Source organism: Poecilia latipinna, unplaced genomic scaffold, assembly GCF_001443285.1.
Source record: "Poecilia latipinna isolate Pla-1442-1.1 unplaced genomic scaffold, P_latipinna-1.0 Scaffold134, whole genome shotgun sequence".
NCBI lineage: Eukaryota > Metazoa > Chordata > Actinopteri > Cyprinodontiformes > Poeciliidae > Poecilia > Poecilia latipinna.
This window is the reverse complement of record NW_015112750.1, coordinates 359,589-381,056: the sequence shown is the minus strand read 5'-3', so window position 1 is coordinate 381,056 and position 21,468 is coordinate 359,589. Positions and strand designations below refer to the sequence as shown.

The window sequence follows — 21,468 nt, the reverse complement described above, 5'->3', positions numbered from 1 at the left end:
TGTCAGCTGTTTGGGATTTCCCTCCGTAATTTCCCCTCTGATTGGCTACCTGTCACATTCAACGGGCTGCATTGACGCTTCCAGTCGGGGAAACCCCTGATTTAGATCGGAGAGGCCACGGCGATCCACCGTAACACACCACACACTGCAGGCTACGAAATCACCAGCGATAATCGTAGATCGGCCAACGTTCTAAGATTGTTGTAAGGGGAAAATAGGAGCAAAAAAAATCGTGTAGTATGAACTACTGCATTAGGTAGTCGGATGTGCCCATCTTCTCTATTTAAATCTAGTGATTACTGAAGGCCAATATAGTATACAGACTTCATATCTGCACTCTTTTGGTTGAATGCAGTATTTATTTCCACTTTGGCTTTATGTTGTTTAGTTTTTATTCAAGTACGTTTTTTGTTAATGGAGACTGAGAATCCATTTTAGTTTAGTTTATTAGTTCCAGTGTTATGTGTTCTTTTGAAAATAAAGTGTATCTATCTATGGCAGGAAATCGCAGGCATTATTAGTCATTTCCATTAAATCAGTGTCAAAAGGTCTTGAAACAATATTATCGTTTATCGCAATAATTTTTTAGACAATCGCTCGGCAAAATTTGTTATTGTGACAGACCTACTTATCTGTCTGGCTTTGTCTTAAATAAAAAATATCAAAGAATTATTCAAAATACATATATACGGTTGCTGAGTGGACACATAATATGATATACTGTATACGCGCAGACGTTCGACTTATAAATAGATTTTTGAGCATTTTGAATCGATTCTTTGTAGAAACTATTTTTTTCTGCACATTTACTGATCACTATTTCTACTTATTACTTAATACTAGCAAGAGAATAAAATACTGTGAAGCAACAACTGTTGCTTTTTTCCAAGTAATGTTAGCAATGATTGCAGGAAGTCCTAATTTAGTCTTCTTCAGGGTCATGCAAGTGCATGTCCTACTTTCACCTGAGTCACTAAAGTTTTCTGTTTGTTTTCCAACCTTTAAAGAAGCGATTAAAACCTAAGTCGTTATTTCTTCTGCTCCATTACATCTGTGTCTTTGCATTTCAACATCTTAATAAGCCAGTAGTTGAGCATTTTTCCCATCTGTTTTCAGTTAATCAGGTCTGACTCTCCCAGTTTATAATCTGACGTCGATTTTTATTTTAGTGCTTGGGGTTACAGTGCCAGTACATACAACATGGACGGGTCACACCTTTTTTGTATTATCTGTTTTATAAGCTAAAACGGTAAAGTGACATCAACGTTGTCAAAATCAAGTTTCTTTATTTTGGATTGGACTGAAATGAGAGTTCTTACAAAACAACATCTCTGAGAATTTGGGCCAAAAGTAGATTATTCTGTCAGCACTTCCACAAGCTAATTACAGATCTTTTTAACCTTTTCTAATTCAATAATGTTTTATTAGTATTTATCTTGAGACATCTGGTTGTGCTTTGATACCAACTTTAACTCTAATAAAATGCTTCCTGTCTGCTTAAATCAAATCAGACTAAGCCAAATTAATTCATTCTCATATAAATATATCGCTAATGGAGATTTTCATGGATAGAATTGAATAGAAGTAGTAGTATTGTGATAACAATAAAAGTGATGATAGGAACTATTTATTACTTACTTTTTAGATAACTGTATGACTGTGACTGCATGACACTACAATTATAGCCAAACACACACAAATAATACTTTGTAAAACCCACTCAATGCTCTTCTTTATGATATAAATCACGTAAAGAAATGGGATTTGTATCAGAAAACTCCACACAGTTACTGCATTTAACCATATGTTCAATTTTATTGATATTTGCTGATGCTCTCATTGAACAATAAAAACAATACTGACAGTTTTAGGGTTTTTTTAAACATCTTTAATTTGAATTTATCTTCACAATGATAATTGAAAACTTATCATAAGAAATGTATCACCATAAATGATAAACGATACGTGATGTGAGTTTTGTTGGGGTTTTCTTGGAAAGTGAAATTCACAATGTGTGTGTGTGTTTTTTTTACCTAAATAAACTTTGATTTTCAGACTCCAGATGTAAAATTCACAGCTTTTTCCTTTTGATTGTTTCCATTGTTTGTTTCAGTGAGTTCAATCTAACCATGTGCTTAAATTCTTTTATTTTTCAAACGCAGAAGTGCCATAAAATGTCTAAATTCTTGCTTTGCTTGCTCTATTTCCCCCCTGAGTGTTTTGGCTTTGAATGGTTGTTGTTTCAATGCGGTCTCTCTGAAGACAGCAGTTATGAATTCATATAAAGTCCCTTCTTTGCATGTGATGTGGGCTCTCTCTGTGTCTGCACAGAGTGAAGACGGAGCAGATCAGGACAGTCCGGAGGAGGGAACGCCAGCGAGTCCGCACAATAAGCGCAGAGTCGGGCGGCCCAGCAGGAAACGCAAGCAGCTGCTTCCTGTGAGTAAACCTGGTCACTGTATTCAGCGTGATGGACTACTTTTTCATTTTTAAAAAATTATTTAGCCAATGTGCAAAAATGCTAAATGCACAGGAGTCCAGACTCATACTTTCAGTCCTCATTAATTGTGTTTGACAGTTGCAATCTCCTCACTGGGGATGGTGTGGGTTGCTTTTTTTTTTTTTTTTTTGCATTTTTGTCATCAGTTTATCTAAGAACGGGGATTCCCCTGTGCATCGACTGGTTGCAGTTGCACGCAGTATGTGAACTCTTTATGCACATGTAACTACAACACTGGCATCGTCACTAGCATTATAATCAGCAAGGCTCCAACTGTCACATTTTCCACTTGCCCACTTAAAGTCACAGTGAAACTGAAGTTAAAAGCATCTTGGGAAGCTGACATGCGATAAATCTGCAAGTCAGGCGTTAAAAAGCTGACATTAAATGCTTTGTGATGTTGAAGCCTAGAGAGTTAAAGGCACGGTAATCTTTTTGTCAGTCAAGTTTCAAGCACTAATTAGCATGCTAATTTTAATTAAACTCAGCTTACTCTAAATCGTGCTTTATTTTGAATGATTAAACCTACTTATTGATTTACAAAAGCAAACAGCTTTAGTTTTTGGGTAACTGAACCCAGGGAAATTTCATATTCAGTTTTCAGAGGAATAAAGTAAATTTACTCGAGTAAAAAAAAGACCTTTGTGAGCTTAACATCGTGTTATGTTGTCAAAAACATACCTGTAGTGATGCCTTGTTTCTTTCATGCATATTTAAGAAATGCTTTAATCTCCATGACAACCACCTAGTCATGCAAAACACCTGGATGAACCTAGCGCGCCTTTAAGACGTAGCTCCTCCTTGGAGCTGCAGTTTCCAATCGTAAGAGGTCCCGCCTCACTGAGCAGCCCTCCCACAGGACTCCCCCGCTCAGCTCCTTCAGACTAGCCACTAGCAATTAGCAAACACCTGGTGGAACTGTCCATCTGCTGAGCTCATTATAGGAGCTACTTCCCAGTGGAGCGCTAGTAAAAATGTTGTTAGAGTTAACGGGAAATGTTGTGATGACTTCCTGAAGGCAGAGTTTCAGAAAGAGCAGGAGGTTTTAATGAAACGGAGGTGCAATTTCAGGGCGTTAAATTACGAAGTCAAATTTTTCTGAGTCATATTTAATATATATAGCAACAACTGAAAGTAATATAGTTACTTGATTGTGCTATAAAATGTCACTATGTGCCTGAAAAATACATAATACTGCCCCTTTATTTACAGTTCCTGATCATTTGTACTGTACTTGAGTAGTTTTAAACTAATTGCTTTCACTCACTACCTTTCTGTAAAGGTGTTACTCATTACTTCTGTTAACTGTTTTTTGTGTCAGTTTTGTTCCATCATAAATCAATCAATAAATCAATCAAGTTTATTTGTACAGCACATTTTAGCAATGCGCCAGTTTAAAGTGCTTTGCATTGTGAAGACATAAAAAATGTCGTCACACTATAAAATTTCACACTGCCCCCCAATATGGTAGGTGGTGACATGCCACTTTGAGATCTACTTCTACCAGTTTTATAAGCACAGTTTACTTTTAATTATGTCACTTAATGATTTATCTAAGTGTATTTGCTAATCATATTCAGTAATTCTCACAATTATCAACAATGATAATGTATCTATAAAATAGATGAATATTAATGCACAACTCTTTATTTCAACTGTATTATCATTTCTGAGAAATCATGAACTACGTGGCTTCATTTTTAAATACCGTATCAATTATAATATACTTAGAAAATTTCCTTCTCCGAGTTTTTACATAAATCTGATCACATGTTGTTCTAATGACCAAATTTGCAGCATTTTAAACAAAATCATAACATAAAATCATCACAACATCACCATCATTTGCAACTCACCTCCTCACATTCACTATGGAAAATAAGTTTTCTTTTTTTCTGCTGCTTGTTTGGAACAACAACCCATTCAGCTCCTCACCGTTGCTGCATGTTTGCTTTGTCTTCTTCTTATTATTTTATGGAGGTTCGCAGCACACTAATTGGTGAATTACTGCCACCTGCTGACCAGGAGTAATACTGAAGGGTTTTACATGGATCTCAACTTCAAATTGTGAAATATTTTCAATATAGAAGTAAGTACTTCAGCCCATTGGCAGAAGTACTTTTTCTTTTCAGTAAGTAATATTTAAGTCACTGTGTTCGATTCTAACTGTGCAACAGACTTTTAAGTGTCCTAAGTTTTTTTGATACACATTTATATCAGGAATAATCTAGTTTTGTATTGCAAAAGGAGAAATTGAAAATACCTAAGGATATTATGAAACTATTTTCATTTTAGCTTATCAAAACTATTGTTTTTTAAGCGAACCACTGATCCACAACAAGAGAAGATATGCAGCAGTGATAAACCTTCAACGACTAATCCAGGAAGTTACAGAAAAAGTAGAACAATCCTAAAACGCTGCAGGCCTCACTTGTCTCAGCTAAGATCGGTGTTCATGATTCAACAATAAGACAGAGACGATAAGCAGAAATGGGAGAATTCAGAAGCAAGCAAAGAAAAACTGATGATCAAAAATAACATAAAGGCTTTTCTCACATTCTCCAAAAACCATCCTGATGATCCGCAATACTTTTCTGAAAATATTCTGTGGACTAATGAAACAAACTTTTTGGACAGCGTCCTCTCTGTTAGAAAATCCTGGAGGGAAATGTCTGGCATACAGAGTGGCCTATTCAAAGTCTGACCTAAGATGCTCCTGAACAGCCCACTAGATTTTTTTCTTTAATAAATGAAATCATCATTTGAAAACTGCAATAAAAGCTTATTTAATATCCAGAAATATGTAAATTTGAATCAACCAATCTTTCATGCCTCTGGTAAGGCACAGACCCACCAGTGGATAGGAAGGTTTGTTTAGCGCATTAACTCTTTCGAAAAAGCCCAAAAACACCTCAAGTGAGTGTAAAATATTTTTTTCCAAAATTGAGAAAGTTATTTTGAATTTCATTGTTTCCATCAACTTTTTCTTCAATGTGCATTAATAAATTGTTGATGGAAACACGGCTACTGTGACATTTGTGATTGGGATTCATAATACATCAGCATTGGTTTCTGCTGCTGTTAGTCATTTATTAACATATCTGTATGTTCGAGTAAAACTGGATTGATGTTAAGAACCAATGTTTATTTCCATTTTGTTGCCACTTGTGTTTTTACTTGTGAATGCTTCAATGTTCCTAAAAAAACTTAAAGAAATAACATGTAATGATCCCAGATTAGTGCTTAAATAGTTTAGGAGTCACCACAATCACATGTCCTCACTCATAAGCTATTATTTATGCCAATTATATAATAGATTATCTTGATATAGTTTGGTTATTAACTGGCAACCTTCCAGTCACTAATTGTGAAACATGTTTCAGAGTTGTGTTCTTGTTATCTGTATGTTTGTTGTGTTTATTCAGTCGCTCTGTTTTCGGCAGTTCCTTTCGCCCGTATTTCTGTCTCTGTGGCTTTGAGTTGACCAACTTGTTCAGCAGAAGCTGCATGTCAGCGTAGATCAAACAATCCCAGACAGAAGGAACGAACAACACCACAAAAAAACGTGTGTTTTTCCAAAAATGTGTGGGTGTGTGCGTGTATGTATGTGTGTGTGTGTGTGTGCGAGTGAGAGGGCAGGTTTGATCATGCTTTGATGTCTGAGCCCTGACAAGGCGGGCAGGATTAATGTGAGTCTTGTCACACGCACGCACACACACACACACTCTCGCATACACACACACACGCACGCACGCACGCACACACAGCACGAACAGGACTGCAGTTAAAACAAACATGTGAGAAATAAGTCTTCACATCTTGACCAGTACCTTTCCACTGGCATTCTCTGTAATAACACCATCAATCATAGAGGTAAATAGCACTTGTACAAGCAAAATTATGTATACAAGTTTTTAGTGTTTCTTCGTCTGCAACTATGTGTATATATGCATATAACTAGAAACACTTTTGTGGTTTTTACTTCAGAAAGGTTTAAAATACAGTAGTAATTAACTGCCATATAACTTTTTTAGTGATTTTAATCAAAAACCTTCACAGTTAGGTGTAAAAGGTGGGGAGAGTAGCCAAAAAATTTACTCAAGGAAGAGTAGCACTACTTCTGTCTTATAAAGTTTGAAACATTGGAGGTGTATTGTGACCTCATGACAACTCCAACTGTCATGATCTGTGTTTCTGTGTATTTATTTTAAGGTTTTTCTGTGTTCAGTTTCTGTCCTGAGTCTCTGTTGTTTCTGCGTCTTCCCCGTTGATTGCTTCCCAGGAGTGTCTCATTCCTTGATTACCCTCCCTGTGTATTTAGTCCCACCTGTTGTCTTGGTCTCTTGTCGGATCTTTGTCGTACGTCATTTGTCTGCTTGCCACCTCAGTCGAACTGTAAAGTCCTGTTCAGCTCTCGTTTTCAGTCCTCTGTCTTTCAGTTGCTACCGGTATTTAGCTGTGTGCTAATCTTTCTGCCGTGCTGCCTGATCTGGACTGCTTTTGAGCATCTTCATTAAATTCATCATCATCACCATTATCTGGTTCTCAGCGTTCATCCTCACCACAACCACCCACAAATCATAACACCAACATGAAAAATAATTAAAAAAAATTATTAGCCAAGCTTTTTTCACATTAAAAGTGCTATTCCGGTAAAATTACATCTTTTGTCTGCTAATTTTATGACTATGCTCTTGTAATTAAACAAAGTATTTCGTAGCCTGGCAGTAATACTTCGGCGTTCAACTCATAGAAGGGATGATTGATATTATCAGTTATTTGTAATTAATTTTTAGGGAAAAATTTGATATAAAATTATTTTAAAAAAATTTCTGTGCAAAACCAAATTAGCCTCTCTAAAATTGTCTTTAGGTGAGTGTGTTCGCTTGATTTCTTGTCCTGTTACTCTGTGATGAAATGTTGATGGATGGATGGATTTTGGCCTGTTTTCCTCTTTAATAATCAAGATGTGTACAGTAATTCTACATTATTAGGTCTATATAAATCGATTTGAAGCTAAAACAGTAACAGCAGCACTTCTGCCTCACACCTTCCTTTTGTAAAGATGCAGTTTCATTTTAGCAGTTTTTATGACGATGTGCTTCATGGTTCAATTGGACTTAATAGTGTTGTAAAAAGAGGAATTTGTCATTTAGTCTAAATCAGACGTGTTTAAAGCTTTAGTCATGCAGAACAGCCCCTCTGAACGCCATCAAAAGAATTGTTCAGTTTCTTGTTATGTGACTATTTAGGAGCTCAGACACGTTCCCTACAGTCAAAAACTATGAAGCATCTGAAGACAGAACATTTCTGTAGTAATTATTGTACGAATGTGCCAGCCAGCAGTAATTAGACATCTCACTTGTCTATTTAGCCAACATATCATAATTATTATCCAATAGGCAGTCAGGAACTAACTCTGAGACAAGCCTCGCTTCTTATAGACTAAACAACCTGGTTTAAATATTAGTAGTGAATGCAGTGGTTACATAGTAACTTGGAGATCTATGTACTTACATTCGGTTAGTTGTTATGCTATTTTCTTGGTCTTTGAACCAGTTGAATATATTTGGAAGACAACCAAGCTAGAGATTGACATTAAACATAAATATGATTGAATTATTTGCACCAATTACAACAGGTACATTTCCAAAAACTATTACCAGTGTTTTATGACCGTAAAGGGGACAATAAAGGAAGTCAATCTTTATTTTTGCCTTTGGGGGATAGCCTTTGAAACATTTTTCAAGTCATCTTCCTGTCTGTACTGTAAATGGTCTAAGGAACTTCCCTAGTGGTTTTAGTATTTCAGACTTTGTGGCTACATTCATTTTTAATGTCCAGCCCATAATTAATGTACCAGTAATGTCTAGTACAACTCCACCAATCTGTCCCTTAGTAGAGATAATCATCTGCACATTTTCAATATATAATTTAAAAATTATTTTTTAATGATTTGTTTAATGACCTTTAAAAAATAGTTGCATTAGCTGGTAAAAAAAAAAAAAAAAGCAGCTGTTAGCTGTTTTAGCTCATGTAGTTTTTTGTCAGTGGATAAATAAAACATATTTATATTTTAAAGGAGTTTTCAAATTTCTGGTTGAGGCTACCAAGTTTTCATTTAAAATATTCTGACATTTTGAAGTGTTTCATGGCACCATGCACTCTAACAAGCTTCCTGGAGTTTTTGGAAGTGAAGCAGGTAAATAGATCTTACTTAGCAGGTTGTATGAGGTCTGTTATATTTTACACCAGATGCAGAGTTTGGCAGTGTGTGTTGGCGAAAAGGTTTTAACAAATCACACATTTAAGCTTGTCTTGCCCCTCAATTAATTGATTGCTGCAGAGGTAGCTTCTAAAGGTTGCTATGGAGACCTGATGACACCAAGATGTCAGTATTTTTATTTGCTTCAAAGTTTCATTTAACCTCTTTCCATCCACCTCTCTGTGTTTCGTGGCAAGAAAAACATGGCCGCTCATCTAAGTTTGTCTATTGCAGCTCTATTCATTTCACCAACAAATCTAACTTAAAAACCATTTTCTCTTTTTTTCTATTTTGAAGAGTGGTGACATCATATTTATACCCAACTGAAACAGGAAGTTATTCAGTACTAATCTAAAGTTCATAGAGTTTCTATGTAGTAAAAAATGTACGTTATATTTATTTTGTAGTAATTGTTTTGTAGAAATCCTTTGCTCCCTGAGAGATTATGTTGCTCCAATGAAAGGTTTATTTTAATCCTTTTTGATGACATTTTCTGCCATTTGTGGTGAGATATACATTTCAACAAGACACCCCTTTAATCTTTAGCAGTTACTTTTAATTAAAATGACTGAAATACCTCTGTTTATCATAGTCAGAATGGGAACAGCTACAACACATTTTGACTCGTATTTACACGTCTTTATGTTGTGGTTTTTGCAACCATGTGTACAACAATTAACCCCTCAGTTGCTGATTTATGACTTTATTTTCAGTTCACTGTTTTATTGTTTGCTACATCTTGCTCTGTGCTCTGCCTCCCATTAGGTTGAATTAATCAGAGTTTAATTTAACCTAATACCGCCTGTCGTTTTCATGCTTTATTGTACAAAGAGTTAAAGTTAGTGTCTGTCAGCGGTGAAAAAGAGTTGGTACTTTCCACCCTGTCTGTCACTCTACAGCAGACAGCTTTAGATTCTGAGAAAAGAGGAAGTGAAGGTCATTGATGAGGTATTAAATACTGAAACAAGAGAAATAACTTTACTTTCCCATGGAAAACTGCTGTAATATGTGATCTGATGAGCCAGAGCTATCATTATGGTGAATGCTTGCTCATTTATGTCTCAACAATCATACCTAAGCTGCATTAAGCAATATTCTGCCGTAGTTTCGTTAAATCAAATGATTCCCAGACACTGTAGACTGCTGACACATTCGGGTTATAGTTTTAGTTCTTGCAAAAATGAAGCGCAACTTGTGCACCTGCAGCAGTCAGCTCACTCATTTTGACTGTGCACTTCCTGTTCACCACTAAGTGGCACATAGCACATGCGAAGTGGCTGAAGATCGTCGAGTTCGTGTAAATTAAAACAAATCCAGATTTTTTCTCGGGAGTTTTGTGGACCAAACCAGAGCTGAAATGAGTTTACATTCAACACATGGCCAAAAAGATGACTGCAAGCCCAGATTCCTCTGTTTCTGCTGAGTAAGTAGTGAGTTGTTTGCCTAAAAGTTAGCTGTAGACACTTTTACAGTGATGTCTTAAATTGCTTAATGCAGCTTTAAAATGATTTTGGTGCTAAAACCATGCTAATGCCACGTGCTCATGTCTAGGCCACGTGGTTGTACTTCATATGCAGAAGATAGACAATGCTTCACTCATCTGGTTTACTCATTCCCGGCTTGTTTTCTGCATAAATGTTTAATCATCTAAGCTAAATGTATTTGTTTTACATAGCAAGTTTTTACTTATTTCAGCCACGTGGTTGGATTTGTTTGATTTATGTAGTTTTTTAATTTTTATGTGAAAGCTAAAGCTCTTTTTCGGGTTTCTCCATCATAATTTTATCTGTTTATTTCTATTTTGCCGCTTCTAAACTGTTATTCTGAGTTACTGTACCTCTGTTGGTGTATTTTAATTTTGAACATGCAGTGTTTTTTTTGTCGTAACATAGCCACAGTTCTGACTTGCTGTCTGTCAGGAAGAATAAAACTAATTGGGTGTACCGGAGACATAAAAACTCCCTGCCGCATTTTAGTACTGGATCCTGCATTAACTTTTACAGCTGACACAGCATAAAATAAGTGGCCCAATACTGTCTGTTAGTATTAGACATACCTGAATCAGTGATGCACAATAAGCTTGTATTTATGCGGGATAATTTAGGGTTTGAAAGTGAAATGTACCTTCACAACCAACATGTTTCTGTTTGAGTATAAGAGTGAAAAGTGTGCTGGTGTGGTTCAGTCTGTCCCAAGGCTCTTTCGGTCACCTTTCCTGTTCTCTCCATTTTACAGGCATCCTCAGCTGTTCATTACAGCCTCTGAATGCTTGTTAGCACAAGCTGATGTTGCTGTGGCCTTTGAGCTTCACATTCGTCCCTGTTTTCCTCTCTTTTAACTTCCCACCCATAAAACCTGTTAGTAGCACACACATATAAAACCCCCCGCTGGTTTTTTTAGAGCTTAAACAGAGAAAGTTTAGCAACATTGATGAATAGGTCTAATTAAGATAGCTTGGGTTTACTAGTCAGGTATTTTCCAGCTTTTTTTTTAACTTAATGTTTCTAACTTTTTAAACCAAATAACTTTTTATCTTCTCAGCAGTTTGTATAAATTATCAAACCCCGTCAGATGTGCTTGTTAATTATCAACACTGGTAATAACTTCAACACTACCCACTTCTTATCCAGTACACTGTGTGCTTGTGCTAATGGGAGCTCTGCTGGAAATACCTGCTCAGTGTTGTGCTAATGTGGTTAGACTAATTGGTATGTGCAGGTACTGCAGTAGCTGTACTGTAGTTTATTTGACTGCATAAAACCTGCACATGTGCATGTATGATTTCTGTAAATGCGTGCCCTTTAAATTGTCTAGACAGGGGTAGAGAGGCAATTTTGTCTGACCTAAACTGTGCGCTGTCTGATTCTCAGGAGATGGCGACCTCTGACCCCTGTGCAAATGCCCCCCCCACTCCGCCAGAGGAGCCAGAGCCAAACCCTTCCTCACAGAAGAAACGAAGGCGCCGAAAACTAGAGCAATCTGAAAGGAATAAAGGTATATTTATATTTTATAGTGAAAAAATAAGTCAAAATATTTACCTCTTCTGCAGTTTTATGGTTTTTGCTATTTTGTGAAGATAGTTTTAATGTCTTGCAGAGATAGCGTATGTAAATACAAATGCAGGACAAGGGAAAAAAGATTATCCAAACCAACCCTCACCTCTGTGTGAATCAGTAATTACTCTATAATCTGGTTGTTCCACCTTTACTGACAACAACTTCCATTAGCGTTTTTGGTAACTAGTAATTTCTCTTTTATATCACTGTGGAGGAATTTAGGTCCACTCTTCTTTTCAGCCATTTTGGAGGGATTTCAAGTGAGAACACTCTGTTTAAGATCATGTCAACATCACCAATGAGTTGAAAGTGTGCTGTGGATCATTATCCTGCTGCAGAGCCCAATCACACTCGAGTTTATATATAGAGATTCTACTTAATGATTTTTTGCTAGCAAGCAAAAACTTACATCAAAGCATACCGTTCAGAAGAAGCCAACCAGCCCCAGATCATTTCACTATCTCTGTCTCTATGGCGCAGTAATTTTGTGTATATTTTAAAAGCGATTTTTTTAGACTTACCTGTTCCTATTGCTTTGCAAAGAGAATCCATTCTATTTTATTGATAGAAGAATACTCGTACCGCTAAAACTCCACTTTACAGTCTACAGTTCCAAAACAGCGCAGAAAATTGATGTCATTGTTCACAACTTCTCTTCTACTGGAGAAATCCTCTTCAGGAGAGCAAAACCAAATGGAGTGGTGCAGAGTGATTAGAATCGAGTGAAATAGCATAGGAACCCACCCAACCTCATAGCATTCTGCTAAAAAGACTTCTCACAATGTCTAGCTTGTGTCATGAGGTGATAGAAGTCTCTGGTTTAACTGTGTTAGTGCTGGTGGTTCGGGGTGTTTCACTGGGGCATTGCCAGAAAGCATTGGTCCCCACACTGGCACCTAGTGGGAACACTAAATGACGCGAGAAGGCGGCTGTACGGTCAACTTCTCCGATGACATTCTGACTGATATAGAAATAAATACCTCGTTTCAAAAACTGATTCTTAATCTATGAGTACATGCATCAGTACTGAGTAGCAGAACAACTGTGTTTTGCCACTCACAAAGTTGCCTCTTCATGGCGTTTTCTGTAAATGATCTCATTTAACTCCTGAACACCGTAGGTAACTGTGTTAACTGTTTACGAGCACCATCAGTTCACTGCAGTGGACTAAGCCAGTGGAAAAAGCTGTTTAATGTTTTAGAATGAAGCAATCTTTAAAAGTATTTTGCATCCAGAGCTACATGTGCCTTAACTTGAATGGAAACTCCAGTGTGCGGGCTAAAATTGACATTTTGCATGCTTTTGTACTTCCATATGGCCGAACTTCCGTCTTTGGACAATAAATTAATATTTTTTGGTGTCTGGAAAATGAGCTGTTTCAAAAACCTCCAGAATGCAACATCACAAAACAGCAAGCACTGCCCCTCAACATTTGATAAGCTGGTTTTACCACTGTATTTGCTGTATAATGGCTGCTGGAAAAGACAAGTGTTTTGTTGTTGATTTACCATCCAGAAACCACTTGTTGCATTCTTGTTGGTTGTATAGGAGGTGCTACTTCTGCTTTTCAAATATGTACAGTTGTATAATTGCACATCTTTTTGCAAACATTTTCATCTGCGAGTGTGAAGGTTGAGGTGGGGGCGTGGCCAGCAGCAGCTTATTTGGATTTAAAGTGACAGAGGCCCTAAAACAGCACATTCTGAAAAGAGCTCAAAATAAGCAGAACTGAGCAGACTAGCCCACAAACCAATCCTAACCTGTTCAAGGAATCATAATAAGTAACCTTTAAGATATACTTAACACTGGCATGTTTCAAGTCCCTGTGATTTTAAATATAGCAGCCTTGACAGAGTGATGAAAACCGTGACTTTCCTTCCTCATGAAACTTCTTGTTAAAACTAGACTAACAGCCCATTTCCTTTTTCCTCTGCTGCAGACGAACCAGATGAGAGAAACTGCGACTCCCCGAGAGAGGTGAAAAAACTAGTAGCTGCATCACGTTTGCTTATTTCTTATTTGTACATGTGAAAATGAGTCTGACGGCTGTGGTGTTTGTTTGTGGGTCCACAGGGAGAGACAGGGAGGCTCCGGAGGAGGCCGGTACCCAGAGTGACTTTCCAGGCTGGGGATCCGTACTATATCAGCAGGAGGCAGAAGGAAGAATGGCTCAGCCGCTGGAAGATGGAGGTGGGAGACAAACAAGTCCATGTCTGTGTGAAGATTTTGTAAAAAAAAATATTCATCCTGCTTGAACCATTTCAGATTTTGCCACTTTACAAAAATAAATTTCAATGTATTTTTATATACAAACTGCTTCTACAAAGTATTGACTTCTGTGGGCTGAATACAAACTGCACACCACGTTACCATGTATCGTTTTCCTTCGACTTTGTTTTGCTCTATCAAATAAAAACATAATACTTCTGCAATGTACTGTATACCTACTCTGGAGTATTTAGCAGAGTAGACAACAATACAGTCTGATTTTACAGGATATGACTGCATCGGATATTAGCTGTGTTTTTGTTTGTTTTTTTTGCACTGCTGAGTGGCCGAGTGAAAGGGAAATCCCTCAGCTGTAAATAAATAAACTGCATGCCAGGCAGTATCACAATGAGTGGAATTATAAATCAGTTTGTGCTAACTCTGATTTACTTTAGAAATAAAACAAGACAACCAACTTAAAACTTCAATATTTTTGTGGTTTTTTTTATAAACTTCTGTACTTAGCCACTTAATTTCATTGCCCTGCTTCTGCTCCAAGCACCTTAAAACTATGGTGTCCCTTTCTGCTGCTGTTCTTATTCTGTTTTAGCAGCTGCACCATCTGGCATCCACCTGTAAGCGCAGAGTCTTTAAGTCTCTAAGGGAGAGGTATAAAACCCCTACCCGCTGCTTTGTTCTGAATATATTAATTTCTTGTGGAGCAACAAGGTCAGGGCCTAGATTTACATCATAAATGATGCAAATAGACTGCCTACACATAATTTGCTCCACGCGTTTGCTCTATTCCTACAGATCTGAAACAGAGGGTATCAGACAGACTTTAAGTAGTAAAAAAAAAGCCGCCAAAGTCTCCTTTAATAAAGAGAAAGTGACATCAAAGCAGCTGTGATTAATGGTACAAATAAACTCAGAAATAAGGCGGTCTGTCTTCAATGTGCTGCCTAAACCTACAACCATATAAAATATGCTCTTTTCACTCCACACTCCATTTTAATATGTACATTTTTTGATGAGATTTATTTATTTTTTGATTCTATAGGCATTCTTTAATCTAAAAAGTATCTTTTCATGAGGTTAATGTATACACTTTCAAATAAGTTATATCATTACCGGATGTTCTGCAATTTTGCGTCAACAAAAAACATTTAAAATGCCTGTTAATTTGTTTCTGAGGAGTCTTTCTTCCTCCACCTCAAAGTTAACTGGGTTTCAAAAACCCAATTAACTACAAAAATACATACATTAAAAACAGCTTTGTCATTTATTTACTTAATTAACAAGACACTTACTCTTTTTGGTGCTTGCTGAGGAGCTAGGCTAATGTTAGCTAGCTTCCTGTTTTGATATGCCTTGTTGATAATTGAGTTTGATGCATGTTTTAAGGTCCATTTAATTGTGTTTGGACAAGATCCTGTGCTTTACTCAGGTTACTCCATTAAGTATCTGACTAAGGTGTGAACTGGCTTTATCTAGAGTTTACAGGATTGCTGTTATAATATTTTGAAAGATTAGTTCAATTATTTAAAACAATGTGAAAATAAGGCTTTTCTGTGAACAGTCTTATTTCTAGACTATTTTTATTATTTTCTATGTTCATGTTAATTGTTCCTTTTGTGCGGAAACTTTATTTCTAGCAACATCTAATTGAAGAGTTTGGTTGTTTACTCTGAAATTTAGCAGTTCATTTGAAAGTTGCAGTATTGCTTTAAGAAAACTTCTCTAAGCTGCTATTTTTACTCCTAAAACTGCAGACTATGCTAAAACATTAGATTTTTGTTGCCAATTTTTGATTACTGCTATTTAATAAGTTCTTTGTTTATGGCCAACTTAAATTTTTATTTTTAATGCCTGGTCTTTTGTCCAAGGTAGGACAGTTTTATAGCAGATGGTGTGATTTTAATTAGTCTCTTCAAATTAGAGAAGCAAAACAGATATAAAAGATCATGTTTTCAAACCTTCACTTTGTTACAAGTTTAAAATGATAAATTTCTAGATAATAAAATACTTTCAACTGTATCTATGAGTCTTGTAGGTCTTGCCTAAACAAATTGCTTTGATCACTTGGTCTCTCGTCACTTTTCATAAATTTAGGAAGTTTTCCAAATATTGCTTCTTATTTAGTGTACAGTTTCTGAGTTTCCTACAAAAACAATGCCATGGAAAGCGCTTTACCCTCTTATTATTATTTTTTTTTCCGATACCCAAAATGAAAGGATTTGGGATAACCTAGTCAAAGTCTGAATTTAAATAATAAACTTAAACAGGCTATTCATTCTCAAAGACATGGTTGAATTAAAACAGTTTTGCAGAGGAAAGTAGGCCAGAACCCCTGCACTATTATTTAAGAGATTCATTACCAGTTATTGCAAAGGTTGTTGTTTCCAAAGGCCAGATATCAAGTTTAAGAACAAATTACTTTTTCTTCTAGGACATAGCTTTTCTCCCTCAATAACGTCCTGCAGGAAAGTGATGAATTCAAAATTAAACTTGACATAATGGCTCAACTATTAAAACTAAAATGAGAATGTGCAAACATAACAACTGGAAGCAAAAGCATCTGAGATAGATCAGTTCATGTTGAGCGAAATTACAATAAATGCCATATAAAGGCAGTTTAAAAGATCGTTTGGTCCAGTTTATTTCCAGATATGTAGATCTCTCAAACTGTAAAACAAAACAACCAAAAGTTTTACTAGAAAAATATGTTTTTAACAAAAATTTAAAGGTTTTTCTTGCATACATTTGTTAAAGCTTGAAATCTGTCACCACTGCACTCAAAGCGTGTTTTACTAACAGAGGAAACATTGGAGAAGTTTGTGTATGGGAGGAAATGTCAGCAGATGTAAGAATGCGAGTATATATTGGTGGCTTCAGCGGAAAAAAGAGAGTTCCTGAAAGAGGCTGTATGGGTGTGTGGTTATAAGGGGGGGAGAGAAAGTCATTGAGGCCGATTGAGACTCAAAGATATGAAAGTGTGTGAGAGGAAGAGATGGAGACTGACTACTGAGACTGAAACCACAAATGTTTTTGCTGTTTCCTCTGTATCTTGTTTGACCCTGTCCTCCTTCTGGAAGGGCATAACACTGTAAAGACCCTGCAGCATTAGTTGCACTTATTGCACTTAGACATAGGAATCTAAAACACATAACTCTCTAAAGCTAGTGGGATGTACATATGGAAAAACAGACTCTAGTGGGTTAAATTGACACCAGCTGGTGTTCAAATCACATACTGTTACGAGCTCATGTGACAGATGGAGCGAGAGAAAGAAAGAGAAAAGTAGAGCATGTGGGACTTCCTGTCAATGCCATGTTTGCCTCTGTGACTCATCATCAGAGCTGTGAACAAAATCCAAGAAGCAGCGCTGCAAAGTTACCCATTTTCCTAATAGAAGAATATTAAAGCAGTGATTGTTTTTTTTTTTAAACTGATGCAGTTAAGGTTTCCTTAACAATAGGAAATGATGCAATAATAAAATTATCGTTAAAGGGGACCTATTATGTAAAATACACATTTTGCATGTTTTTATACTTCCATTATGGTCTCTACTGCTTCTAAAAACTGATCAAGCTGTTAAAGAAACCACCCAAGTGTTTTTTGGCAATAAGTTCATGTTTTTTGGTGTCTGGAAAACGAGCTGTTTGAAAAACCTTCAGAACCCCATGAAGCCTAGACCGTTATCTAGCAACAGCAGCTGAGCTCCAGCACATTTGGTTAGCTGGTTTTACCACTGTAGAATGGCTACTGACTAAGACAAGTGTTTTGTTGTTGACACGACTGAGACGCCTCTTGGACATCTTTGCGCTTTTTTCTGGTGGTCAACTCACTGCTGCCGTACCTCCTAGAGAAGTCTTGTCTGTATTTAAAACACTGAAAGTATTGTACTGATAGTTTGAGTTTTAGTTTGTAGGACATGGTTTGATTAGTAGGAAAAATGGGGATTCTTGTTTATCTAAAATATTATTTTAATACCTGGACCCAGAATTTAGAGAGGGCTTACAGGGCCAGCAGCCCACGGTCAAAAGTTTTGGGGGGATGCCTCCTCAAAAAATAGTTTTTTGTGTATGCTGTGCATGTTTTACAATCATTGTACCTTATGGCTTTATGGTATTTCTTTTTTAATATTGTTGATTTTGTATTAATTTAAACTACATGTACATCAATTTGTACCTGCAAATCTGTATGCAGGTTTTGTAATATGCATGAGTTTTTCATTGTATTTTATTTTAGTTTATTTTATTTTAGTTTATTTTCTTTTTTTTTTGCAATAGGGCACCAAAACTAGCTCTACCCCCGGGGTGCTTATTCTTCTAAATCCAGCCCTGATAATTATGAAAAAATTTTAAAACATATAGCCAGTATACGATTTTCCTTGACGTTATTACTGAGAACTCTGAGTTTTACCTGGAATATTTTCTTGTTAGCTTAGGGCTTAAACTTAAACTGCAGCTCAGAAAATGGTTGGGCTAAAAGGAAAAGCTTAAGCAAAGCGTCTGGTGGTTAAGTCCCAAAAATGTTACTATGAGTAATCCTTATGTACTCAAACACATGAATAGAAGCTGAATGAAGGACTGAATACAGAAGGCGCAAAGAAAACAAGGAGAGCGATGATAAAAGAATAAATGCACGAACATAGAGACACGTAAAAGAAAAAATGGATGGAAATCATTAGTGAGATGTTAGCTGTTTAGAAGTGACAAACGTGAAAGATGACATCCAAACGGAAAGAATATGCGTGTACGTTTGACTGAAGAGAGGAAAGCGGTGAAACCAGTGACTACCACAGAGGTTAACGTGTTCCAGATTTCTACCGGCATGTGGTGATTTGCTCTGTCCGGTTGTTAACACCCCCCATGAATATCTTAAATTAATCTGTAAACCAGTTTCTATTAGAAGAAAACTGGCAACATCTGTTCAAAAATTGTGAAAATTAAATATTTACAGTATATGTACTGTAATAAAAAAAAAAACATGTTTTCTCTTCATCAGACGTTAAATCCAACTTAACTTCTCTTGATTTACCTCAGTGAAGATTACCAAAATTATTTTTTTTAGTTTTTTTTTCTTTTACTTTTTTCACACCAAGAAGTTTTCTTTCTAATTTCACAATAGCGGTGTTTCCATTAAATTAGAAATACAATTAAAATCACACATGAATGAGTTTGTTCACCCAATAAATCATTAAAAAACATGGCAGCGACCAATGCAAACACCAAACATGAGATGTATTCATATTTTAGCCATGGAAAAGCATGAAATGATTAATCGTGATAATCGATTATTTAATTAATCGTCAACTAATCTAGTAATCGATTGATTGCTAACGAGATACAGACTGAAAAACGTTTTAATGAAAAAAAAGTTGTGTTTTCTTTAAAAATTGTTTTTGTTATTGTAAATTGAAACGCAGTGTTTGCCATTATGGGCAAACACGTGAAGTGTAAGCCTAGCGGGACCACAGAGCATGTTTGTGCTTCAGTTAATTTGCAAACTGTAATTTGTCTTTTAATGTTGGAGTAATGGCTTCTTCCTCTCTGATTGGCCTTCCAGTCCAGGTTGGCTCAGTTTCATCAACTTCTACCAGCATCTTCTCAGGCACTTTAATGATCCAGAAATGTTAAGGTTTTCTTCCTGACATTTGGGCTGATTATTTTTTGCTTTTTCTGTGGCGTCACACCAGAAAGCCGCATGTTTGAACTTAAAAAGCCATGACACCACATTTCTTTAGAAGGATAGTGATCTTATTGTTTGTGTATTATTGTGGTATTAAGCAAACAGAAATAATTATTTCTTAAAACAGGAAAGGAAAATAGACAGAAGAATGTGTCTTTTTATTTTTAAAAAATCTACTTTCAACTGTATCTATGAGTCTTGTAGGTCTTGCCTAAACAAATCCTGCAGCCTTATCAACTCTAAAGCTTACCTAACCTTTGACTTTAGTTTGCACACACTTAAACACACACACAAACACTAACCTTAATTTGCGTGTGAATGTCATCACTCCTAAAGCCTTCAGGCTACCACGCGCAAAAACACCCCACCACCTCTCAGTGCCTGTGCATTGTTGTCGTTCACGTTAACATCTGTTGGAGAAAGGAGCGAGTAAGTCACATCGGCCAATCAGGAGAGAGGAAGGAGAGCTTGGGGCGAATGTAGCCGAGGGAACGCGCAGAACAGAAAGAGTAGGAGGCTGGAGTAGGTGAGTCAGAGACAGACGAAGAAAATGACAGACAGGAAACGATCCAGGGAGGAAGGGTTACACTTGGCAAGCTATCATGTCCGACTTGTAAGTGGCTTCTCCTTATCTTTTTTGTTTCTGTATGTGGGTGTGTTGCTGATTAAGCACAGAAGTGTCTGGAAGTGACAGAAACTGGTTTGTCGCAAAGTTCTCTCATGGGAACTTTGCTTTCAGATTTGCTTCAAGAGAGAAAATTGATGAATTTATTATTTCTTTAAAGCTTTTAGGTTAAAGAATGTTCTAATTTCCCTATTTATACTGCTGAGAGATTTATTCCAATTTTTCTCACCTTTATTAACTTTTTATCTGCCAAATATCTTTTTAAAGAGATATTCTGCTTCATGGTTGTTGCATTTCCTGCATAATTAACAAAAGGAAAGAGATGAAGATGATTTTAAAAATATACATTTCTTCAAAAATAAATGCATCTATCTTAAATCTTTGGACTGCATAGATGTAGATGTTGATTAAACAATTTATTTTATTAGTTTGGCAGAGAACAGAGAGTTTCCTCTGAGTTTCCTGCAGCATGTGGAACTGCTTGCAGAATGTGACCCTGTCGAGCAATAAATTATTGGAAAAGACCGAGTCACAAAAGCATGATTAGGCAAGTTTCTTTAAACCTGTTCTGCAGACTTTTTTTTTAACCAACTTTCACTGTTTTACTTTTTCAATTTAAAATTAAAGAAAGTTTTAAGTTTGTTTCAATGCACTGCAAGTCTAACATTTTATGATTTCTAATGAATTAAACAGTAGATAAATTATTAAAATTTAGCCCACTGCATACATTTTATATATTTTATATATACATATATATATAATTTGGTCCTGGGACATAGAAGTTTAATGGAAGTGTAATTAAATCTTTTTACCTATCAAATGTAATGATACTACAAGTGTGAATGTGTCGCCAATAATTATGTTTTAGAGTTGATCTATTATATATAATTAGATATAATCAGAATATAATAGAAAGTCACTGAATAATTACGAATAAAAAAACTGTTTATAAATCTTGCTCATTTATTTTCATTAAAAACCAGAGTGACTCTGAAAGGGACTTTGCTGATATTTTTATTGAAGGGTTCTTTTGTTGAGCAATGTTGAGTTCATCTGGAGGTCGGGGTCAGTCACGCTTGTAAACGTGATGGACTTTAAGAGATGGCTCATTGGTTAGGCC

The 21,468-nt window shown here is 36.3% G+C and overlaps 1 protein-coding gene across 8 annotated transcripts in view; it reads left to right on the top strand.

Moving 5' to 3' along the window:
* Positions 1-21,468, top strand: part of LOC106945224 (DNA (cytosine-5)-methyltransferase 3A-like) — a 55,390-nt gene that overhangs the window by 15,052 nt on the left and 18,870 nt on the right. For 5 of the 8 annotated variants that reach the window (XM_015028768.1, XM_015028766.1, XM_015028770.1 and 2 more), the window contains exons 3-6: positions 2,332-2,439; positions 11,636-11,759; positions 13,761-13,798; positions 13,895-14,011. In XM_015028768.1, the coding sequence (XP_014884254.1) occupies positions 2,332-2,439; positions 11,636-11,759; positions 13,761-13,798; positions 13,895-14,011 (387 nt within the window). Of the gene's footprint in view, positions 1-2,331; positions 2,440-10,001; positions 10,189-11,635; positions 11,760-13,760; positions 13,799-13,894; positions 14,012-20,230; positions 20,337-21,468 lie in introns of those variants that run through there. The other 3 variants (XM_015028771.1, XM_015028772.1, XM_015028773.1) reach the window with 3 other exon arrangements.